Below are 21796 nucleotides of genomic sequence, written 5' to 3' on the forward strand. Positions count from 1 at the left end.
GTCACATTCCCAGGTTACTAGGTGCACGCAGAAGGGCCAGGTCCAGAGGCCAGACACAGAGTGTAAGAGAGCCCAGGCAGGCGGGTAGAAGGCGTAAGACATTGACATTGGGCTCTGGATAGGTAGGGGGATAGGTGGTGGTCGCCCATCCGCCCGGGCCTGTCCTCTGGTGGGACTGTGAGTCAGGTTGGGACTAGCTGCGGAAGTCAAAGGGTCACCAGGTGCAAGAGGAGGCCTCCTCCAAGACGGGGGCGGCCGGACTCTGAGGCTGGGGGTAAGCACTCACTGTGGAGGTTGGAGTAGGGACTTAGTCTCTGAGCCTGTTTCGGCTTACCAGGGGCACATGGTTCCTGACATAGGGACTATAGACGTTTTAGAAATCCCAGGGTGTAAGCTATACTAAAATCGTGTAAGATGAAAATGAACAAACTAAGGGTGTGCAATGTGTAGGCCCACTGAGTGTACATTCTGAACTTTGTTTCAGGTCAGTAGGTTACATGATCAAGGAGCTGTTGAAATTAGAATAATTGAAAAATACTTAAAATTCATGTAAAATTGTGTGAGATAAAAATTGACAACAAAATGGTGTGCTATATATATATATATATATATATATATATATATATATATATATATATATATATATATATGGCTTGTATATATATATATATATATATATATATCATTGAAAAATATTTAAAATGAATGTAAAATCATGTGAGATGAAAATGGACAAACAAAAATGTGTGCTACATGTAAGGCTATTCAGTGGATATTCGGAAAGTAGGAGGGTTGTAGGTCATAAGACTAAGAAGCTATTGAAATGTGAAACGTTTAAAAATGATCGTCAAATCTCATGAGATGCAAATGGACAAACAAAGGCCCAAGTGAATAAGTGTGTGAGTGACACTGTCCTTCACGGGGGCATAGCAGGCAAATTGAATGTAAAATCGTGTGAGAAAATGGACAGATAAAAGGGTGTGCAAAGTGTAGGCCCCCTGAGTGTACTGTACATTCTGAACCTTGTTTGGGGTCAGTATGTCACATGACCAAGAAGCTATTGAAATTCTAAAGTTGACCAAATTAATGACTAAGGAGCAATTGAAATTTGAAACGTTCAAAAATTATAAAACTCGAGATGCAAATGGACAAACAAAAGGCTGTGCTAGGCCCACTGAGTGTAGATTATGAACCTTGTTTGAGGTGTGTGGGTCTCATGACCAAGGTGCTATTGAATTTCATTTTTTGTAAGAAAAAAATAAGTTTAAATAGTACGAGATGTAAATCAACTGAAAAAAGTGTGTTCAATGTGTGTCTATGCCGTCGGGTTAGCTAGAACCAGTTTTGAACGTTTTAGGAGTAATGGTTAAAGAGCTATTGAAATTTGAAAAATGTGAAATGTCACTATGCTGACGGTCCCTAACTGCTGTTGGTGGACATAACGAAAACTACAGGTGAATATCCGTCGAATATTCAACCTGAATCTGTCTTTACCTCGGTCATCTTTTTCTTGATTTCATGAAGTGCAATGCGGCATACTTATGCAATGGCATTGTAAGATTACTTGTTAGATAATACTGCACTGTCAGAGCTAGAAGCACAAGCATTTCGCTACACTCGCAATAACATCTGCTAACCATGTGTATGTGACCAATAAAATGTTGATTTGATGGTGTGTTTCTCTTTTACAATGTCAATTATGAAACTTTAGCTCTATTTTTGTATCTGAAAACAAGCAATTCTATCGTACTAACTGGTTGAACGCGGTACTGCGGCATGCAGACTGTGCTTTTCCTTGAACAAGGTGGTGAAAGCGTTGCTGAGACCCCATTGGCTATTTTATGGCCAATAGCGTGACGCGTGGGTCTTGATGGCTGCACCCTCGGTTTTGTTTATCCTTGGGGTGGGTCAAATGTACGTTTTTTTTTCTGACTGCCGTGTGCAGTTCGGGGCTGGGCTCAATGTGGGCGGAGTCAAACGTCGGGGCTGGGCTCAATGTGGGTGGAGTCAAACGTCGGGTCTGGGCTCAATGTGGGTGGAGTCAAACACGTTAAACGCGAACCCTTCCCGTTCCCTTCAAGATCACCCAAGTTGAGGTAAACGTCGAAGTTGTCAACGTCAACGAAAGCGAATCTTAATCGAACCTAACCTACATGGATAAAAATACAAACCATGGAAGTAAGTGAGACTGTCATTATGCATAATGTACTTTGTAACATTCATGTTATACCAGTGCAGTGGTATATTTTTATATAACCAACTACCGCATCGATGATAGTATAGCGTTAATTAGCTCCCATTTGCACGTGAGCCAGCTAATTACTCACGAGGGAATCTTATTTTGAATAATTTGCGTACTTGAGAATGTACAGTTAAGTAATCGATTTGATCGTTGATTTAAAAAAATGTGTGTGTGTGTGTGTGTGTGTGTGTGTGTGTGTGTGTGTGTGTGTGTGTGTGTGTGGTGTGTGTTTTTTTTGCGTTTCTTCAATGTATGCCTTGTGTTTCCCTGGCTCTAAATGTGTATCGTTGATGCCATAGCTACATAGTTTACACATAGTATATACAATAATGGAATCACCTGGTCCCAACATACATGGCAAGTCTAGAAAAGTCGTCATTGTTCACAATGCAAACTGAAGTTAAATAACAAAAATTTCAAAACACATTTACGAAGATTGCTTTGAAACAGTGTCCAAGGAAAGATTTTTGGCATGTGAGTGCGTTGATGTGAAAAAAAATGGTGTTTGCAGTCATATATTTTCTGGTCCAGCAACACCCATACATGTTGTGAAAAATACTTGGGCTAATTCAGTTCCAACTGTATTCAAAACTTATGCATGCTGGAGTATAAAAAGCTGTTGAATTGTACTTTTTCTTTACTTTCACATACAGGTGTTTTTACAGAAACATTACTCTGATGTTGTCCCCTGGACCTTGGAGGACTTTTTATGTGGATGATGTTCAGGTTAGATATTCTTTAAATTATTCCACTGAACTGTACCATTTGATTGTCATTCCTGTATTGAAAAGTGTACCTTGTTCACACCACAGGGCCTACCAAAGCAAGGTTTCTCAAACAACTGTGGGGTGTTTGTTTTGATGGTAAGATACTGAATAGCCAGCATATTATATTTGTCCAATTTTCTGTAATAACATATGAAAAGTTATTTCTGTGCTTGCAGCATGCAAAGCACACTATTATTGCTCGTATTTTTTCTTGTTTATTATTCTTCACACTTTTTGGGACTTATTTCCTACAATTTGTAGACTAAATACAGAATTCATACATCAAACTCCTGCATAGCTGGATGCTGATGTGACATGCTGTGACTTATTGTGTGGGGGATGTCTTCTACACCCAGAAATATATTCCTTGGGCGGGTTATTATTATTTACTATTATTGTTATAACTATCAAACTTAACAACCTACTCTTTCTTAATGTACGCTCTGTACATTGCAATGGAAGCAGTGTAATTTCACTGAAGTATGTATAAATTATGAAATTCTCATCACTAGTGGGTATGTTTTTTAGGATCCCCTTCCGACTATGTGATTTTCTTTATCAAAGGAAAACATGCAGCAAATAAGGCAATGGTGGTGCCTATTTCTCCTCTCCTGTAGAACGTTCCCATGCCGTAAGTCTTGAACATTATAAAAACTTAATTTGCATCCTTAAAATCACTTGTATTACTGTAGCCAGACTGACCTGAATATATTTTCATATTGAATGTGTGTCATTCACTCACTATGGTCTGAAGAAGAGGTTGAAAGAAAAACACACTACATGTAGGTGTTATATGATGAGTGGCATAGTCTTAAACCAATGTTTAAAGACTTAACCCCCCCCCCCCCCTCCAATATATTTCAGGATGATGTAGAAGGTGCCCCCCACCCCCACCAAGAAGTCACAGCATGTCACATCAGCATCCAGCTCTGCAGGATCAGGTACTGTATAGGCTATTAGATAAAGTAAGGGGCATTCTTGACACACATCCCTAGATTTTCCGTTACATTATTTAATGACCACAATCTGTTTTCTCTGTAGACTATACTGAAAACAAAATGCACGGCGAACTGTGAGCTGGGTATGTAGTCTACTGTGTGTAATGCTGAAGGCTTGATGTATGGGAAGATATAATAGCTGTGATGACTTGTTGAGTAGTTATAGATATCACTGAAAACCCCTTTAGTAATAGTGGCTTTTGTTTGCATGGTGGTATTGTGAAAGTGGGGTGTAATTGTTCTTGATCACCCAATGAGGCACTACTCCTAATATTAATTCTTCCTTTTTCTTAGAGGAAGCAGATCTTCTAAGGGACACCCTAGAGGCAGCAAGGCCAAAACATTTAAAGGAACCGTTCCCCTCCCTACTGTAATTGGGATAGGCGGGGAAGACCGCATCACAACCCTTAAAGAACTACAGTTGTATGATGGCCTGGGTGAAGAGGAAAATATCCTCTTCAAGGAACCATTCCTGTTACAGAGAGATTATGAGATGTTCTATGTGGATGCAGTTGACAACAGGAAAATTATTTGCCTCTTGAGGAGCAGGAGTGAAGCCATTTTTTGAGTTTTCAAACCTTGTTTTTGTCTGATGTGTTATGCTGTTTAGTAAAGATGCCATATAAGTCACCTGAGTCGCTGATCTCTTTACTGGAGCTGGTATAACTTAATGTACAAAGCCCATTCAGCTTGTCAGTATGTTTATATGATATAGTCTGTCTCCATTCTCATGAGGAAAGTAAATGGCATAACTCAGGATAGGTAGTAACTGTATATTTATGTTCAATTAAATAATATAATTACAAAGTTATAACATTCATCAACACAATTTTAACAGTACATGACACGGATAACAAGTATATTGTTCACTGCATCATCAGTAGCTTGCTCAAACTGAGCCCGGCCCAAATTGCACACTGCAGTCAGGGGTACTTGGATTTCGGCGTGTTATCCAGTAAAAAATATATATACAAAAGTCAGTTGCTAATAAGGAGCTGGTTTCGGCGGGGTTTGTTGCTGATAGCTGGCACTGGGACAAGCGGTAACATATTGCAGTAGTCAGACACGACATGAAGCATCAATATCGTTGGATCCTTCATTTGTTTTTGCACTGATGTTACACAAATGTTTCAGAACAGTCGGCCCTTTAAATGCTACTGTTATATCTAACTAGCTAACGCTACATCCTATCAAACCTGTAGTCTGATGTGTATGGTTAGCCCGCTAGCTAATATAGCCAATGTTAGGGCAAGCAAGGTTAGGACTCTAGCTAGACTGTTGTGCTAGCGACGATGCTAACCGTTTAGCTAGCAAGCTAAACATTTGGCTAGCTGGCATCAAACATCACGTTAGTTAGGTGAGGGTGAATTACATTATTCAACATATTGCTAGATTTTTATTTAACTAGGCAAGTCAGTTAAAACCAAATTCTTATTTACAATGACGGCCTAGGAACAGTGGGTTTACTGCCTTGTTCTGGGGCAGAAGGACACATTTTTACCTTGTCAACTCGGGGATTCGATCTAGCAGCCTTTCAGTTACTGGGCCAATGCTCTAACCACTAGGCTACCTGGATAGCCAAATCACTTTATATTTCTAGTTAACTAACAACATCAGCGTAGCTAGTCACATTGGCTAGCAGCAATATTCTGGAGGAAGTGGAAATGCTGATTTGAAAGTGCGAGGTTTCAGATACAATTGATAAAAAGTTGTCACGACGTGGGGCGCTGCTGCTCTGTCTCCTCTCATTTACGTGACTCCGCTTCCATCCGGAACTCTCATGTTATTTAGAGGTGTAGCCAGACCTCACCTTGACCTACCCTCGCTTAATCTAGTTGACTCTCCAATAGGGAAAATATGTTTCTCCTTGCTCCGTCAGAACAACAGATCTATCTATACGTGCTTTATTTCAAAGGGATATTGTATCCATTCCTTATGTCACAAGTTACTGGAATACATTGGTCACTAATATCTGTTGGGAAAAAGTCTGGTTATTACCACACAAATACTTGCTTGTTAAAAAGGCCAAAGAGGTCTCTTTCAGAATGATCCATAAGTATTACCCTGCGAATCATTACCTGAAGAAACTCAAAAAGGACATTAACATTGATTGTACTTTTTGTGTTGAGCATCCAGAAACGGTTTCACATTTATTTTGGTATTGTCTACATGTAAAACAATTATGGAAAGATATTCAGTTTTAGAATTGTTAATATTCTTGATTACTTTTGTTTATTATGGGAGAATGTGCTGCTCGGTTTCCTTAACCGTGATAAAGAAAAACTATTTTACTTCATAAATCGAATTGTGCTAATGGCAAAATGTCTTAAAACACTCTTCCGTGTTTTCTATAAGGAATTTGAGCAGTACATTAAGACCATTCTACATTCTTCTAATAAGAAAGCTGTTAAAACAATCAATATGTGTGTTTCTTTTAAGGTCTTTGTATAATTTGTAATTTGTTGTACCCCCTAGCATATGTTATCATTGTCTATTTATGTACTTATTGTATGTATACAGACTTTTCAACATTGGTAATAAAAAATAATAATACTAAGAATCTAAATTTACGTGACTCAGCTGCCTGCTGCAACGCTCTCAATCTCACACATCTCTCCAACTCTCCCCACCAGTAGACCAATTTCAGGAAAACTGCACACATGGCAACCCTGACCATACGCCTTAAACAGATACAGATTTCACAAAACAGATGTGGCAACCCGGAAACGAGAGAAAGGTCTATCTACAAATAAGAGATAAATAGTAATTGCGATTTATTTTGTAGGCACTAACAAAGCCTACAGGAAAAATGAATGGGGGTTTTGGATAAACGTCTCAAGTAAGGCCTCAGAAGCCTGAGTGTGTGGATATGTTTATTTCGACGTTATAAAGAGACACTTTTATAAAACAATGGTAACAGTTGCCGTGTCGATCTGAGCCTTGCTGTTTGAAAACCACACTAGTGTCCGACTTTCGGTTGTCACAGATGCACCTCCCCCCAACTTCACATCTCCCACTTTTGTCGACACTCGGTTGCTTAAAGCCACTCAAACGCCCCCATGGTTTTATCGCGAAGCGCATGTGTCACTCTAGCCTCCGCTGTCACGTGACTCTGCTCTAGGACGTTGTCTATCTTTTGACACAAATATTGAACGATGCGATCATTCGTCGAACTCGACAATTGCGGGAACAGGTACGCCACAATTCCATATAACGTTAGTGTTTAGACTAGGTTCGATTGAATAGTTCGAGTGAGAGGGATTTGGTATAGAAACGGACTTTGTTGTGATTTTAAATGGACAGAAAAGCTTTTGTTTGGGTAACATTGTATGCATCAACGGCATGCTGTGGCTAAAGTTATAATACAGCTAGCAGGTGGAACTGTCAGACCTATTGTATGGGTATAGATAGTGATGGCCATGCACATTAGCGCACATGGTTTTTTTCAATAGGGGCTTTCACGTGACATATTGCAACGCCATAAGCTACGGGAGAGAGGACACTTCATGACAAGTGCATCGTATTTGAGGGGGTCTTTTCTTTGTACATTTTTTGGTTTATCAGACTAAATGGAATAATTGTAGGAAATAGCATCCATATAATTTTTTTATTTCTATTATTTATTGTTATTTCTTATTCAATGCCTATCCTATAGTTTGGATGAAGTGGATAAAGACACTAGACAGAAGGGGTTTGTTAAATCATTTCAAATAAAATTATATTGGTACACATACACATATTTAGCAGATGTCATTGCGGGTGGAGAAAAATGCTTGTGTCCCTAGCTCCAACAGTGTAGTAGTATCTAACAGTTCAGTATCTAACAGTTATCTAACAGTATGATGGCCTTGAGATGAAAGGTGTTTTTCAGTCTCTCTGTCTCAGCTTTGATGCACCTGTACTGACCTCGCCTTCTGGATGATAGCGGGGTGAACAGGCCGTGGCTCAGGTGGTTGATGTCCTTGATGATCTTTTTGTCCTTCCTGTGACATCAGGTGCTGTAGGTGTCCTGGATGGCAGTTAGTTTGCCCCTGGTGAAGCATTGGGCAGACCGCACCACCCTCTGGAGAGCCCTGCGTTTGAAGGTGGTGCAGTTGCCGTATCAGGCGGTCATACAGCCCGACAGGATGCTCTCGATTGTGCATCTGTAAAAGTTTTAGGGGCCAAGCTGTTTTGAAGCTGGTGTAGAAAACTGAAAGTAAGATGCAAAAAAAAAAAAACATAGGAACTGGAAGCATAGAAATGATGCACATAGAACATATCTACCACTTCTTTAACTTGCTTTCAATGAGAATTACAGATCTATAACTCACATTTCTATGTGAATATGGTCAGGTCTCCCCAAAAGTTACATATTGCAACTTCAAAAGTGTCTTAAAGAAGGCTTTGGTTACCCAAAGTTGAAAAAGTACATTTATGTTCACACCGAATGACCCAGCCTATGTTAATCCTTATTTAAAAAAATGTATTTGGCTATTGTACATTAACATTGCAGGTAGGTCAACATCCTGCAGCCAGAGCTGTAATCTTGGTGGTTTGGGATAGCACAACTCCCAAATCTTGACTCACTGTCATGTATCAGCTAAAACTGTTAGTGTCCATCCATACCAATAGTATGATTCACAGGAGAATTCAGTGGCAATGACCTTTGTTGTTTGCTGTGTAAACTTGATCAAAACTAGACTATGATTTCAGATGTTTCGGTAAAGTTACGCAAACCATTTACGGTAGATGCCTCTTCTGTGTATCTTGTCAATGTTGACTTTACTCCTTTGAATGGGTTCAATCTAGAAACCAGTGTTTCTCCATTGATTTGTTCTCTCTAACCTTCAACCCAAAACATGTAGGCCTAAAGGTTCAACCACAATACAATGAATGCGGAAATGTGTAGAGAACAGGATTGGCCTGTTATCTACTGACAGAGGAGTTGCCTCTTCCACAATAAATAAAGACTTAATCTATCTATGACACAGACATGTAGGAAGGTGGTGGTATCCATATGTTGTAGTTCCTGGTATAGCTAAGAGCTGACCATTTCCACCCACAAACCAAATATGCCACAGTATTAAAAGTAGGCTAGGCTGCCTCCCAGAAATCCTGCTTGCATTGGCAGAAAACCAATCCACGACTGCTACCAATGTGTGTTTTAAGCCAGTGAATCAGCCACTGTGATTATGGGTTAATAACAACTGAATACTTAGCAATCCAAACCAAGTCTGTAAATCACCATTTGAAGTTATTGCTGATCTGTCTTGCTTTGTCTCTCTCCTGTAGGAGCTGATCTGTGTTGGACCAGAGAATGTGGAAAGTTGTGTGGGCAACACTGCTGCTCCTGGCCACTGTGTGTGCCCAGAGAGGCTATGCCAAGGAGACCAAGGGAGCGCCGAAGGTGGGGCACGTGTCAGTGGTCATAGTGGGAGGTACAGGTGACTTGGCTAAGAAGTACCTGTGGCAGGGCTTCTTCCATCTGTACGCTAACCAGGTGAGTAGCGGCTACAGCTTCTCCTTTTATGGCGGAGGCCTGTTGCCCAAGGATAAGGCCACGCCGTTCCTGTTTGAGGCGCTAAAGGGAGTGGTCTGCCCCCGGGAGCTGTCTGTGGAGCGCTGTGCCCTGGTGAAGGAGCAGTTTCTGAAGCTGGCAGAGTATTGGCAGCTGAAGACTTCAGAGGACTACCAGGCCCTGGGCAAACACCTGACAGAGCAGCTGACGCAGGAGGGCATAGTGGAGGCCGGCAGGCTGTTTTACCTGTCAGTGCCAGCATTCGCTTATGCGGACATTGCAGAAAGGATCAACAACAGCTGCAGACCGACCGACGGGGCGTGGTTGAGGGTGGTGCTGGAGAAGCCGTTTGGCCATGATTTCAGTAGTGCCCAACTACTGTCCACTCAACTGGGTACCTCCCTCAAGGATGAGGAGATGTACAGGATCGACCACTATTTAGGGAAGCAGGTGATGTACCAGGCCCCCTTATCAGTCCGCCGTAGACATTAAACAGAAAACTTTGCCCGTGAGGCAGATCTTTGTTTGAATTCTATTGTTTGCTTTTGTACTCAAAAGGTTGTCTCTAAGATTTTGCCATTCAGAAGGGAAAACAGTAAGCACCTGGATCCTATCTGGAACAAGCACCACATTGAGAGAGTGGAGATTGTACTGAAGGAGACCCTGGATGCCAGAGGTACTGTGTGGTCCCAGAAAAAATATGAATGTTCGCTTACGCATGTGTAGTAACCCAATCTATAAGACTGTGATGGTGCCAGTAACATCACCTGTCATGAGGTGTTTGATTTACCCTACTTTTGTCACAGGTCGTATTCCCTTCTATGACCAGTACGGTGTGATCAGAGACGTGATACAGAACCACCTGACTGAGGTCATGACCCTTCTGACCATGGGGCTCCCAGCCAACCTGAGCGATGTGAAGGAGGTCCTCAGGAACAAGCTGAAGATCTTCAGTGCCTTGCAGCACCTGGACAGGAACTGTGCCACCATTGGTCAGTACCAGAACTACAATCTAGAAGTACAGGAAGAACTGAACAAAACAAAGGAGTATTACAGCCTCACCCCCACCTTTGCAGGTAAGTGACATGAGAAAGTTTTTCGCTTTGAGCCTGTGCATGAATAAAAAAAAGTTGGCTGCAGTATAACAGGAGGAATTTGTATTGACATCCCTAGTTATTAGTATATGACAGAGGTAATCAGTAAATTCAAGTTACATTTTTGTAATTTTTGTGCATCTTTTTTTTCTTTTTTTTTTGACAGCCATATAGATAAGATACGATACATAGATTATTCGGGGGGGTTTCAGTGATGAAGCATACTTTTTGTTTTTCTATTTCAGGTATCATGGTGCATATTGACATAGCCCAGTACGAGAAAATGCCAATCATCCTGACCTCAGGGAAGATGCTGGATGAGCGCTTAGGCTATGCTCGCATTTTGTTCAAGAATGACATCTTCTGTGTCCAGAGCCATAACAGCGTCCACTGCAAGCCTAAGCAGATTGTGTTCTACTTTGGCCATGGCACTCTGCAGTACCCAGCCATTCTTGTGAGTAAGAACCTGTTCAAGCCAGACCTGATGGACACTGAGTGGAAGGAGATAACGGAACACAAAGATGTCAGTGTATTAGGTATGCCCATCTCTGACTACTATGTGCTGACACCAACGGTGCAGAGAGAGGCTTACGCAGAACTAATTTCGCACATCTTCCAAGGCCGGAAGGACAGCTTTATCAGTACTGAGAACCTGCTGGCCTCCTGGGGTTTCTGGACTCCTCTCCTGCACGGTCTGGCCAAAACCTCCCCCCGCCTGTACCCTGGGGGAGCGGACAATGGCAACATGCTGGACTTCAAACTGTTGGGACGGGAGGTGACCTTCGCCAACGAGGCTGTTGTCATGATCCCCCAAGATCACATGGGCGGGTCTGGTGCGGAGAGCTTCCAAGTGATGCAGGGGAAGTACCGCAGCGCTGAAATGGTCTCTGCCTGGCCCGAGGAGCTCATCGTGCGGCTGGCCGCAGACCTGCAGGCTTCAGCGGAGAAAGCAGTAAGGGAGGGCGGCCGCTTCCACCTGGCCCTCTCCGGGGGCTCCAGTCCCCTAGCTCTGTTCCAGAGGCTGGCCCGCCACCACTACTCCTTCCCCTGGAGGGACACCCACGTTTGGATGGTGGACGAGCGATGCGTGCCTCTCACAGAGTTGGACTCCAACTTCCGCACCCTGCACGACCACCTGCTCCAACACGTGAAGATGCCCTATTTCAACATCCACCCCATGCCTGTGCAGATGAACCAGCGGCTGTGTGTGGAGGAGGATAGTGGAGCGCTGCTCTATGAGAGAGACATCAACCAGCTGGTTAATGCCTCCAGCTTCCACTTTGTCCTTCTAGGAGTGGGCTACGACGGACATACCGCCTCCCTCTTCCCAGGCAGCAAGCTTGACGCCCATGGGGACAGTCTGGTAGCCCTCACCGAGAGCCCAGCCAAGCCTCACCAGCGTATGAGCCTCACCCTCAGGGCTATCAACCAGGCCCAGAAAGTAGGTGTGCTGGTGATGGGTAAGAGCAAACATGAGCTGGTCACCCAGCTCAGCCGAGTTAAGGACAACCCAAACAAGTGGCCCATCACTGGTGTCCGGCCGACCAGTGGCAGGCTAGTATGGTACATAGACTATGATGCTCTTTTGGGATAGCAAACAGCTGCTTTTGGCTCTGTGATACTGTAGCAATGAAATAATGTACATTTAATTGGAAATGAATGATTTGCTGTAATTTTACTATTTTGCTGTATTTTGACCAAGAATGTAAAGTAATGATGAAGGTTCTGTTGATTCTGGGCACCTTAAAGTATGGAAGTACATATGGTATACTGGCATATATTTTATTTTTCAATATACAGGATGTAGGGGTGTGTGTGTGTGTGTGTGTGTGTGTGTGTGTGTGTGTGTGTGTGTGTGTGTGTGTGTGTGTGTGTGTGTGTGTGTGTGTGTGTGTGTGTGTGTGTGTGTGTGTGTGTGTGTGTGTGTGTGTATTTACCAAATGGACATCTCAGGAAAGCCAAGTGGATATGGAAGTTTGTTCGTCTTTAATCATTACTCATGATCTGAATAACTATTATATTTAGTTGTAAAAACAGTATACATTTCACATAAAGCTACCCATTCCACACTGAACCAGCATAGAATAGTATTGTTGAAAGGGGACTTTAAACTGTGAAAGACCAACAATTTTGGTTCAAATTTCATTCAATCAAATATGCCCCTATGGTAAATGGATTTGAACCTTTTGCTCCTATGGTCGACAGATAATGTAGTCTATAGCCATGTATCATTGTATTTGTGCCTCAATGCCAATTTGAAATCAAAATGCATAATATACTGTCCAGTACATTTAAATGACATAAAAAAGCATATTATGATCCATTGCTGCCTTTGTTTTAATCTATGCTTGTGGATAAAAAATCAAATAAAAACACAATTATCTAATGTATTATTTGATATCTATGTGAAATGTACAATTTCCACAGCCTTTGACCCCTAATGTGTGTATTCTTCCCTATGAGCCAGCCCAGTAGTTCCTAATACTTCCTCTTTTAAAGACATGCTCCGGTACTTTGGCGACTTAGAAATGCTTTTTTTTAAACCTCTCGCTTTGGGCTGTATGTGTCTGTAGATAGCCACAAAATCCCTAGTTTGAAAGTGATTGTTTTCTTGAACCTGTGCAGTGCTATTTTCCCTACATTTCCCCCTCTTGGGCCAGCCCTGTAGCAATTTGAGTCCTAGCCAATGAGCTTCAGCCCCTCACATTTGAGTGACAGCTAGCAAGAGGCCTGGCCGGCATTTTCCAATGAGGTTGCAGGGTGGGCCCAACTTCTCAGTGGACACAGCAGAGAAAGAGAGAATGAGCAATGACGTGGTGCACGTGTTATGTTGTATGCAATTTCCGGGGACCACTTTTGGCTCATGAGTGCTACTTTCAGAACTACTGGCTAAAATGTATACAAAAGTATCAGAGAATCTCTTAATGTGAGTGAAATGTTGCTTACAAGATGTCGTACAAGTACAGTGAAATGCTTAACTACGTTGTGACCTTCCAAAACAAAAGTACTTTTTTTTTGATACTGTGAGTCTACTCGTTTGAGACGCCCTTCACTGGCATTCACACAGATCTGTTCACTGCACAACATTTGATTTGAAAGTGTGTAACTAACTTGAGTTCATAGATGTTTTATTTGTGGATTGAATTAGGAGTTCCTCTTACGTAAAGGGCCTTTTTTTAGGATATTGAAATGGATTTTAAAATGGGTTGATGAAGTTTAGTTCAACCGCTTCACTGCGTTGCCTTAATTCATTTTACGGACAGGTGTATGTTAATATATATGTATTAGCTGAAGGTTATTTTGCCTGGGAAAAATATGTAATTAGGTTTCACTTTGATGTTTGCACATACAAATGTTATAGCACCTGATTATTCTGAATGCTGTAAGTGAAAGTGTGGTTTGTTCCTCTGAGGTTCAAACAGTCTATGAATAAATGATTTACAATTGTTTATTTTTATACATATGGGGACCTAAACACCATTTTTCTACATACTGTACACACATGGAATTAATGTAACAGTTAATCACTGTTTTACCACAAGGAAATAAACTACAGCTTTCACAACCCTTTCTGCACAGATTATTTCTTTTTAACTGTGCGATTTCAAACGAAGGAATGTTTAAGCAGAAACGTTGGGTACTTGAAAAATGTATATGCCCCTTGATGATAGTGGTAGCCATTTTAATAGTTCATTTGACAATCAAAACAGAGTAATTGAATGCAAATAAACATATGCACACCGATTGATTTCAAGTGTATCAAATTAAGGAAATGGGACATGTAAATTCACTACATACTACACTAGTCACCATATTGTGCAACAGTATCGCTTGCTGGTGGTAGCCTGGAAACAGCATCAATTATAGATGGATGGGTCTATGGCGCATATCTAATTGCAACCTGGAGCAGCTGTATACTGGTTGGACTAGTTAGCCATTGTTCCCTCTCTGGCAAGGCCTGGGTAGCCTATTGGTTTTTACCCAGAATCCTCCCTTCACCAAGAAGAAGGCTGAGAAGAAACATAAGCATCAGTTCTGTAATATGTGCATTATTACTACTGCAGGAAAGATGATGTGCCTGGATCAGAGAGATTAGAGGATATGTTGTGGTGAAGGCCTACCTGTACTCAGGATACAAGCCAATGATAGAATAAGGGACAAATAGTACAGCTCAGGAGTTGTTTTCGCCTGCGAATGGAGAAATATTCAAATGCTTTATGCATAATTTCCATTGGAGCATTAAAACCTATTGACCATACCATAATGCCAACCATTTTATTAGTATTGAACAATTGGGATATTCTCATATGCTACTTACACACTGTTGTGCAGTCAGAGTCAGGGCGATGGTGCATAGTCCCTGGACAAAAGATGCAAGTCCAAACCCATGGTAGGCTGCCCTGAAGCTTTGGGGCACTGGGTCTATCAGTGTGAATGTTACTGCAAAACCTAGTCAGGAGGCAGAGTTTCAACAGTCAAACCGGTGCCAATGAACCTGTGTCTCCTACCATTTGTAGATGTGTGATAAGTGGTTTCCAATAACTAAAATATGTATACATACTCCATACATACATTTACATTGTTGCAATGAGACGCAATATCCAAATCAGATTAAGCTGTGGGGAAGATGGGAAGGAATCAAGCGCATTTCTACTGCCATCTGTCTTTCATTATAATCAAATCAACGTATGATCTTGGCTAAAATAACAGGATCAAACATGGCCTTTCACAAAAGTCAAACAATTGTGAGGTGCACACCCCATTAAAACTATTAGAAATAGTTGCCAAGACACGTTTACAAAACAGGATGTACAATCCTCTATACTTATGAGTAGATGTTCTCTAGCCTACCTGTTGCCATGAAGGACATGATAATGAAGGCAGTGAGATTGTTCAGAAGAGGCTGCTGGCAGTATCTAGAGGATTTGGGCCTGAGGGATTTAAACTCTCAATCAGAAACTTAACATAGTACACATGTAACATGCAGTCAAAGTGAATTCAAATGTGAAGCTTTTAGTAGAAAAATATTGACATATTGTATCGTTTGCATTTACCCACCTGGTTAGCACAAACAATTGAGGGATGAGAACTAGTGCCACAAAGACTGCATTAATAATTTGACTGAAAATAAAACGTTTATAACACTGGAGTTAGATTCATGCTCATTTAGAATAAGGCACGAATAGAAAACATACATCAAGGGTTTATTATCAGTTAGGATGTTTTGTACACATTCTCAGCTAAAAGCTGAATTGCAGAATACAGGCAAAAGAAATGAAAGACAAAAGTAGATAACAGATATAGAGTGAAGCCTAGTCTTGACAGCTTCGGATGGTGCATTTAATAGTACAGAAAGAAGAAAAAAAAGAAATCACCATCAGATCATGTTTGACACAAAAAGTCAACAACAAAAGTACAATGCTAACTAGTTATCATTATCATAGACACACGGTAGAAATTAGACTCAGACCCAATCTCTATGGCTCTGTGACTCGACCGTTACATCTCCAAAACTTACAATTTTAACATTTCATTCCTTGGAAGCCATCTGCTGGTATGATATGCCATGTATACTAAGGCGTAATGTAGCATTGTCAGCATCGATTTTGAAGAAACTCTGGCAAAGAAGTGAGAGTTGATGGGTTTTGATGACACATCCTTTCCAGTTCTGACTACTGTGAAAATAATCCCCCAGCCACGCGTTGCATCATATACCCTGGTGTGTCCATGCGTGGCCTTCACTGGCCTGCCTATAGGGATCAGATTTCCTCAACCGAACATTACCGTAAAAAAATATAAAACAAACTGGGGTTATAGTTGTTTTTGATTGCGGGCGCGCTCTAACGACCTTGAATGAAACTGCATATCACTCTCATTTATAGTGGCCCTTTACATTGTTGGAAAGAGAGCAACCAAAGAGTGTGTACATGCGTTACAGTCTATTCTATTTGCAAGCGCTTATCTCAAATGTTATTTCGTCATATAATTGTGCAAAAAGTCATGTTCCGCCCTCCACTGGGCTACTCTCTCCACTCTATTGTCCAAAAATAGCTACCAACTATGAAAGATGACCCCTGCCCTATATTAACACGCCATAGGACAACACATCCCAGAGACTTTAAATCGGTTCATTTAACAACTGCTTTCAATTGAAGTTTTTACAGTGCCACACGAGGATTCACCATGCCTATCGACTACAGTGGCACATGGGACATGACTAGTAATGAACACTTTGAAGGTTACATGGTTGCTCTTGGTAAGTTCTCTCTTTACTTGTTTATTGAAGCACACATTTTCTCATGTTTTTAGGCAAATGACTTTGATTGCATTAATATGGCCTATTTCTTGATTATTCATTAGCTGTTGGTAATTCATTCATGCGTAATGACATTAGGCAGTGTGCAGTTTCATTACACTGAAATATATTTTCTTTGATTAATTTATTAGATACATTTTCAAAGCCATAACATTTCATAATTTTCATTTCCCTTTTCTGTCCATAATTCAAAACACAAATTTTAATGGTGTAGATAATAAAATGTATGGGATTTGTATTGTCTGGATCTCTATGATTCCTTTTTTTTTATATATGGGGGGGCACATGGAGGGAACCTGTGTCAGAATTACTTCAGATGTCAATTCCTTCTATCTTCATCAGAAGCTATGAATTCCCAGCCTGGCAGTCTTTTTAGCTAACATTCCACTCCTTGACACTCATTTGACAAATAACAGACGTGCCAAGGAGTGGAACGTAATAGCTGAAAAGAGATGGCCTAACAGAAGTACCAAGGAGTGGAACGTAATAGCTGAAAAGAGATGGCAACCGGGCTAATGAATGATAACTTCATACAATATGAATGTCACCTTCTTTCGAAAGACATTCTGAAGAATTCAAATTTGTAAAAAAAAAAACTTGTCTTTGGAGTTAGGATTCATACCACAGCTCACCAGTAGCCTATTGAGAATAGATTGGAATGTTCAGTCTCTTTGGATGTATTTGTAACACATGCATAATTTATCTCCCTACAGGCATTGATTTTGCAACACGCAAGATTGCAAACATGTTGAAGCCTCAGAAAGTGATTGAACAAGACAGCGATTCTTTCACCATCAAGACACTCACTACCTTCAAAAACTACACAGTCTCATTCAAGATTGGGGAAGAGTTCGAGGAGGTGACCAAAGCCATGGATAACAGAAAAGTCCAGGTAAACACGTGTAATCCGAAGGGCGATGCTATTTTATCATTGATGTCATGATTATCATGATGATTACAACCATTTTTTTTTTATGTTGCTCCTAATTGCTTATTGAACTGTGGGATTCATTAGAGCAACATGTAACAGAGCTATCCATATGCCTATTTCAAGCCAGCTGCAGCTACTTCCCAGGTGTTTGAAAGTTATGGCCTACACTGCACATTTTGATAAAACGCTCTGTTTTATAACAGACGGTGGTCAACTGGGACCATGATAAACTAGTGTGCGTTCAGAAGGGAGAGAAGAAGAACAGAGGGTGGACGCACTGGATAGAAGGAAATGAGCTCTATCTGGTATTTTGCATGTGCTCATATCTACGTTTTAACTACATTGGTGACATTGACAAAGCATTAGTAGGCATAACTGTTTTGCATTGTTTCTCTCTCTTATAGGAACTCACCTGTGAGGATAAAGTCTGCAAGCAAATTTATAAAAAGAGTGCTTGACCATGCTTTCACCATAATATTTCTGCAACCTTATATTTTTTAAATATGCTTCAATCATAAATGTATCACTAATGTGATATGCTCATGGTACACGTGCTTTGAGTAGCCCAATAATCTGAAGAAAACATATTAACATCATTAATAGAAATAGCAATTGTAATCATATGCTTGATGTGCATTGAGGATTTGTATTGTATTGTTATTTTTGAGTGACTTAATAGTTCATGATTATCTACAATAAATGTGATTTACCCACTACCATGAATAAAGCACTGGACCATAATTCAAATGTATTGTATCGTGTTGTAATACTCCAACCCAGCAGGTGGTGCTGTAGGCCCATTGGTTTGATTGAATTACACCATCCAACTTTTCAAGTTTACTGCAATTAGATTTCTCATAAAGATGGTTCCATGTTAACAAGCCCATTACTTTAGAAACAATTGTACATGTTCTGTAGTTTTCTGTTTTAAATATAATCTGGTGAAGAAGTGTATTCCTCGAGTAAACCGGTGTGGAAGCTGCTATGTATGCTATCCACTCAAGTTTCTAGCTAGCTAGCTGGCTAACATGACAGTGTCAGCAGAAAACGTCAACAACAATGGACAAGGAGGAAAGAACTTCAATGGATCAAGTTGAGTGCATTGGACATTGGGGGGCATCTGTATAACTGGATCATGGACTTCCTGTTCGATCACGTCATACGGGTGAGGGTGGGGTCAGAATTGTCAATGGGGTTTGAAGTGAACAATGGCACTCCTCAAGGGTGTGTGGTTAGTCCGGTGTTGTTCACCCTGATGATAGATGACATATTTAAGGGACAGGGAGTGGGTCTGGCCTTGTATGCCGATGATGGAAAGAGAGGTGGAAATGTGAAATATTTGATGAGGAAGATGCGAGAAGCTGTGGGAGATTTACCTTTAACACAGGGGTTTAGGATGCCTGTGGCCAAGTCCTGCTTTATGGTGTATTCTAGAAGGATGGTTAAAGATGTTAGGCTGCAAATACACTGCTCAAAAAAATAAAGGGAACACTAAAATAACACATCCTAGATCTGAATGACTGAAATATTCTTATTAAATACTTTTTTCTTTACATGGTTGAATGTGCTGACAACAAAATCACACTAAAATTATCAATGGAAATCAAATTTATCAACCCATGGAGGTCTGGATTTGGAGTCACACTCAAAATTCAAGTGGAAAACCACACTACAGGCTGATCCAACTTTGATGTAATGTCCTTAAAACAAGTCAAAATGAGGCTCAGTAGTGTGTGTGGCCTCCACGTGCCTGTATGACCTCCCTACAACGCCTGGGCATGCTCCTCATGAGGTGGAGGATGGTCTCCTGAGGGATCTCCTCCCAGACCTGGACTAAATCATCCGCCAACTCCTGGACAGTCTGTGGTGCAACGTGGCGTTGGTGGATGGAGCGAGACATGATGTCCCAGATGTGCTCAATTGGATTCAGGTCTGGGGAACGGGCGGGCCAGTCCATAGCATCAATGCTTTCCTCTTGCAGGATCTGCTGACACACTCCAGCCACATGAGGTCTAGCATTGTCTTGCATTAGGAGGAACCCAGGGTCAACCGCACCAGCATATGGTCTCACAAGGGGTCTGAGGAGCTCATCTCGGTACCTAATGGCAGTCAAACCGGTCATGCTGGAGGATGTTGCAGGCAGCAGAACGTACTCCATGTCGTCACCAGACTGTCACGTCTGGCTGTAAGCACAACCCCCACCTGTGGATGTCGGGCCCTCATACCATTCTCATGGAGTCTGTTTCTGACCGTTTGAGCAGACACATGCACATTTGTGGCCTGCTGGAGGTCATTTTGCAGGGCTCTGGCAGTGCTCCTCCTTGCACAAAGGCGGAGGTAGGGGTCCTGCTGCTGGGTTGTTGGCCTCCTACGGCCTCCTCCACGTCTCCTGATGTACTGGCCTGTCTCCTGGTAGCGCCTCCATGCTCTGGACACTACGCTGACAGACACAGCAAACCTTCTTGCCACAGCTCGCATTGATGTGCCATCCTGGATGAGGTGCACTACCTGAGCCACTTGTGTGGGTTGTAGACTCCGTCTCATGCTACCACTAGAGTGAAAGCATTCAAAAGTGACCAAAATATCAGCCAGGAAGCATAGGAACTGAGAAGTGGTCTGTGGTCACAAACTGCAGAACCACTCCTTTTTTTATTTTATTTTACCTTTATTTAACTAGGCAAGTCAGTTAAGAACAAATTCTTATTTTCAATGACGGCCTAGGAACAGTGGGTTAACTGCCTGTTCAGGGGCAGAACGACAGATTTGTACCTTGTCAGCTCGGGGGTTTGAACTCGCAACCTTCCGGTTACTAGTCCAACGCTCTAACCACTAGGCTACGCTGCCGCCCCTTTATTGGGGGTTTCTTGCTAATTGCCTAACATTTCCACCTGTTGTCTATTCCATTTGCACAACAGCATGTGAAATTTATTGTCAATCAGTGTTGCTTCCTAAGTGGACAGTTTGATTTCACAGAAGTGTGATTGACTTGGAGTTACATTGTGTTGTTTAAGTGTTCCCTTTATTTTTTTGAGCAGTGTATATACAGTCAGGATATAGGTAGGGTGTCTGAGTTTAAGTATTTAGGTATGTGGTTTGATGAGAGACTTAAGTGTAAGAGGCGTGTTAAGCATATTGAAATGAAGGGTAGAAAGCTGCTGAACCTCATGAGGGCAGTGACAGGATATGATTGGGGGTGGATAGAAAAACACACTTGTATATGTACCAGGCATTGATCAGGTCATCTTTGGATTATGTGTGCTTTGTATATGGATCGGCATCCAGAACTGTACTCCAGCGCCTGGATGGGATACAGTCAAGGGCCCTGAGATTGTGTGTGGGTGCATTCAGGACGACACCTGTTGTAGCATTGCAGGTGGATGGGGAACTCAGTGGGGAACTGCCACTGAGGATAAGGCAGGACAAACTTGCATTAGCGTACTGGGCGAGGTTAAAAGGGAGTTCAAAAGGACACCCTGCAGTCATGGCAACTGGGGAATGCTGGGAGTGAGGAGTTGGTAAGCAGAGGGCGTGTGGGTGTACAATCGGAAAGAAGGTGGTAGAATATGGACTGGGTGAGAGAGAAACAGGGCAGGCAATTGCTTTGGAGAATGTTCCTCCATGGCTGTTTCCAAAACCAAGTGTAGATGTGGACATGATTGAGGGCAGGAGAGAATGGGGTGAGGACGTGAGACTGTGTGGAGAGATATATAGATATATAGGTAATCGTTTTTAAGGATATATACAGATGGCTCAAAGGATCCAGTCAGTGGATGAGTGGGGGCAGGGGTATATATCCCAGATTTCAATGTTAGAGTATGTAAACTGTTAACTGATTATGTTTAGGGCCATTATTTTAGATTGAAGATGGGAGGAGGAGGTTAAACCACTGAGTGTTGATCTGTTCTGATTGGGCTGCAGTGTTGAGTAGTGTGAAGACGGGCAGGTCGG

The 21796-nt window shown here is 41.7% G+C and overlaps 3 protein-coding genes and 1 long non-coding RNA gene across 7 annotated transcripts; 3 read left to right on the top strand and 1 right to left on the bottom strand.

Moving 5' to 3' along the window:
- Positions 1-2013: 2013 nt before the first annotated feature.
- On the top strand, positions 2014-6573 carry LOC139413293 (uncharacterized). Of its 2 annotated transcripts, XR_011634787.1 has the most exons (6): positions 2014-2178; positions 2896-2968; positions 3538-3640; positions 3874-3950; positions 4051-4090; positions 4302-6573. It is a non-coding gene; the product is annotated as an uncharacterized lncRNA (long non-coding RNA). The 2 variants fall into 2 exon arrangements; XR_011634786.1 differs by lacking the exon at positions 2014-2178 and having other exon boundaries at positions 2883-2968.
- A 496-nt stretch (positions 6574-7069) lies between these two features.
- LOC139413290 (GDH/6PGL endoplasmic bifunctional protein-like) lies at positions 7070-14166 on the top strand. Of its 3 annotated transcripts, none has more exons than XM_071160494.1 (6): positions 7154-7200; positions 8003-8092; positions 9282-9957; positions 10066-10183; positions 10314-10583; positions 10847-14166. In XM_071160494.1, exons 3-6 carry the CDS (start codon positions 9307-9309, stop codon positions 12193-12195), a joined length of 2388 nt encoding a protein of 795 aa, XP_071016595.1. In that variant the 5' UTR covers positions 7154-7200; positions 8003-8092; positions 9282-9306; the 3' UTR covers positions 12196-14166. The 3 variants fall into 3 exon arrangements, with proteins under 3 accessions (XP_071016594.1, XP_071016595.1, XP_071016596.1); XM_071160495.1 differs by having other exon boundaries at positions 7163-7200; positions 8003-8205; XM_071160493.1 differs by lacking the exon at positions 8003-8092 and having other exon boundaries at positions 7070-7200.
- A 100-nt stretch (positions 14167-14266) lies between these two features.
- Positions 14267-16557, bottom strand: LOC139413291 (uncharacterized). The gene is made up of 6 exons (XM_071160496.1): positions 16120-16557; positions 15660-15722; positions 15453-15532; positions 14920-15050; positions 14723-14789; positions 14267-14611 (listed from the first exon to the last, which is right to left on the bottom strand). The coding sequence occupies exons 1-6, from the start codon at positions 16200-16202 to the stop codon at positions 14532-14534; spliced, it is 504 nt and encodes a 167-aa protein (XP_071016597.1). The 5' UTR covers positions 16203-16557; the 3' UTR covers positions 14267-14531.
- Positions 16558-16621: 64 nt separating this feature from the next.
- On the top strand, positions 16622-18596 carry LOC139413292 (retinoid-binding protein 7-like). The gene is made up of 4 exons (XM_071160498.1): positions 16622-16857; positions 17631-17809; positions 18052-18153; positions 18253-18596. Exons 1-4 carry the CDS (start codon positions 16785-16787, stop codon positions 18304-18306), a joined length of 408 nt encoding a protein of 135 aa, XP_071016599.1. The 5' UTR covers positions 16622-16784; the 3' UTR covers positions 18307-18596.
- The last annotated feature ends 3200 nt before the right edge of the window (positions 18597-21796 follow it).

This window comes from Oncorhynchus clarkii, chromosome 7 (genome assembly GCF_045791955.1).
Source record: "Oncorhynchus clarkii lewisi isolate Uvic-CL-2024 chromosome 7, UVic_Ocla_1.0, whole genome shotgun sequence".
Classification (NCBI taxonomy): domain Eukaryota; kingdom Metazoa; phylum Chordata; class Actinopteri; order Salmoniformes; family Salmonidae; genus Oncorhynchus; species Oncorhynchus clarkii.

Bases quoted from the DNA above. Each gene is read 5' to 3' on its own strand.
- LOC139413290 (XM_071160493.1), top strand. From the start codon at position 9,307: ATGTGGAAAGTTGTGTGGGCAACACTGCTGCTCCTGGCCACTGTGTGT. The intron at 9,958-10,065 runs GTGATGTACCAG...TGTACTCAAAAG, and splicing joins ACCACTATTTAGGGAAGCAG to GTTGTCTCTAAGATTTTGCC. The intron at 10,184-10,313 runs GTACTGTGTGGT...CTTTTGTCACAG, and splicing joins GGAGACCCTGGATGCCAGAG to GTCGTATTCCCTTCTATGAC.
- LOC139413291 (XM_071160496.1), bottom strand. From the start codon at position 16,202: ATGCTGACAATGCTACATTACGCCTTAGTATACATGGCATATCATACC. The intron at 15,051-15,452 runs GTAGGCTAGAGA...CCTCCTGACTAG, and splicing joins CATGTCCTTCATGGCAACAG to GTTTTGCAGTAACATTCACA. The intron at 14,612-14,722 runs GTAGGCCTTCAC...GTTTCTTCTCAG, and splicing joins GGCTTGTATCCTGAGTACAG to CCTTCTTCTTGGTGAAGGGA.
- LOC139413292 (XM_071160498.1), top strand. From the start codon at position 16,785: ATGCCTATCGACTACAGTGGCACATGGGACATGACTAGTAATGAACAC. The intron at 17,810-18,051 runs GTAAACACGTGT...GTTTTATAACAG, and splicing joins TGGATAACAGAAAAGTCCAG to ACGGTGGTCAACTGGGACCA. The intron at 18,154-18,252 runs GTATTTTGCATG...TCTCTCTTATAG, and splicing joins AAGGAAATGAGCTCTATCTG to GAACTCACCTGTGAGGATAA.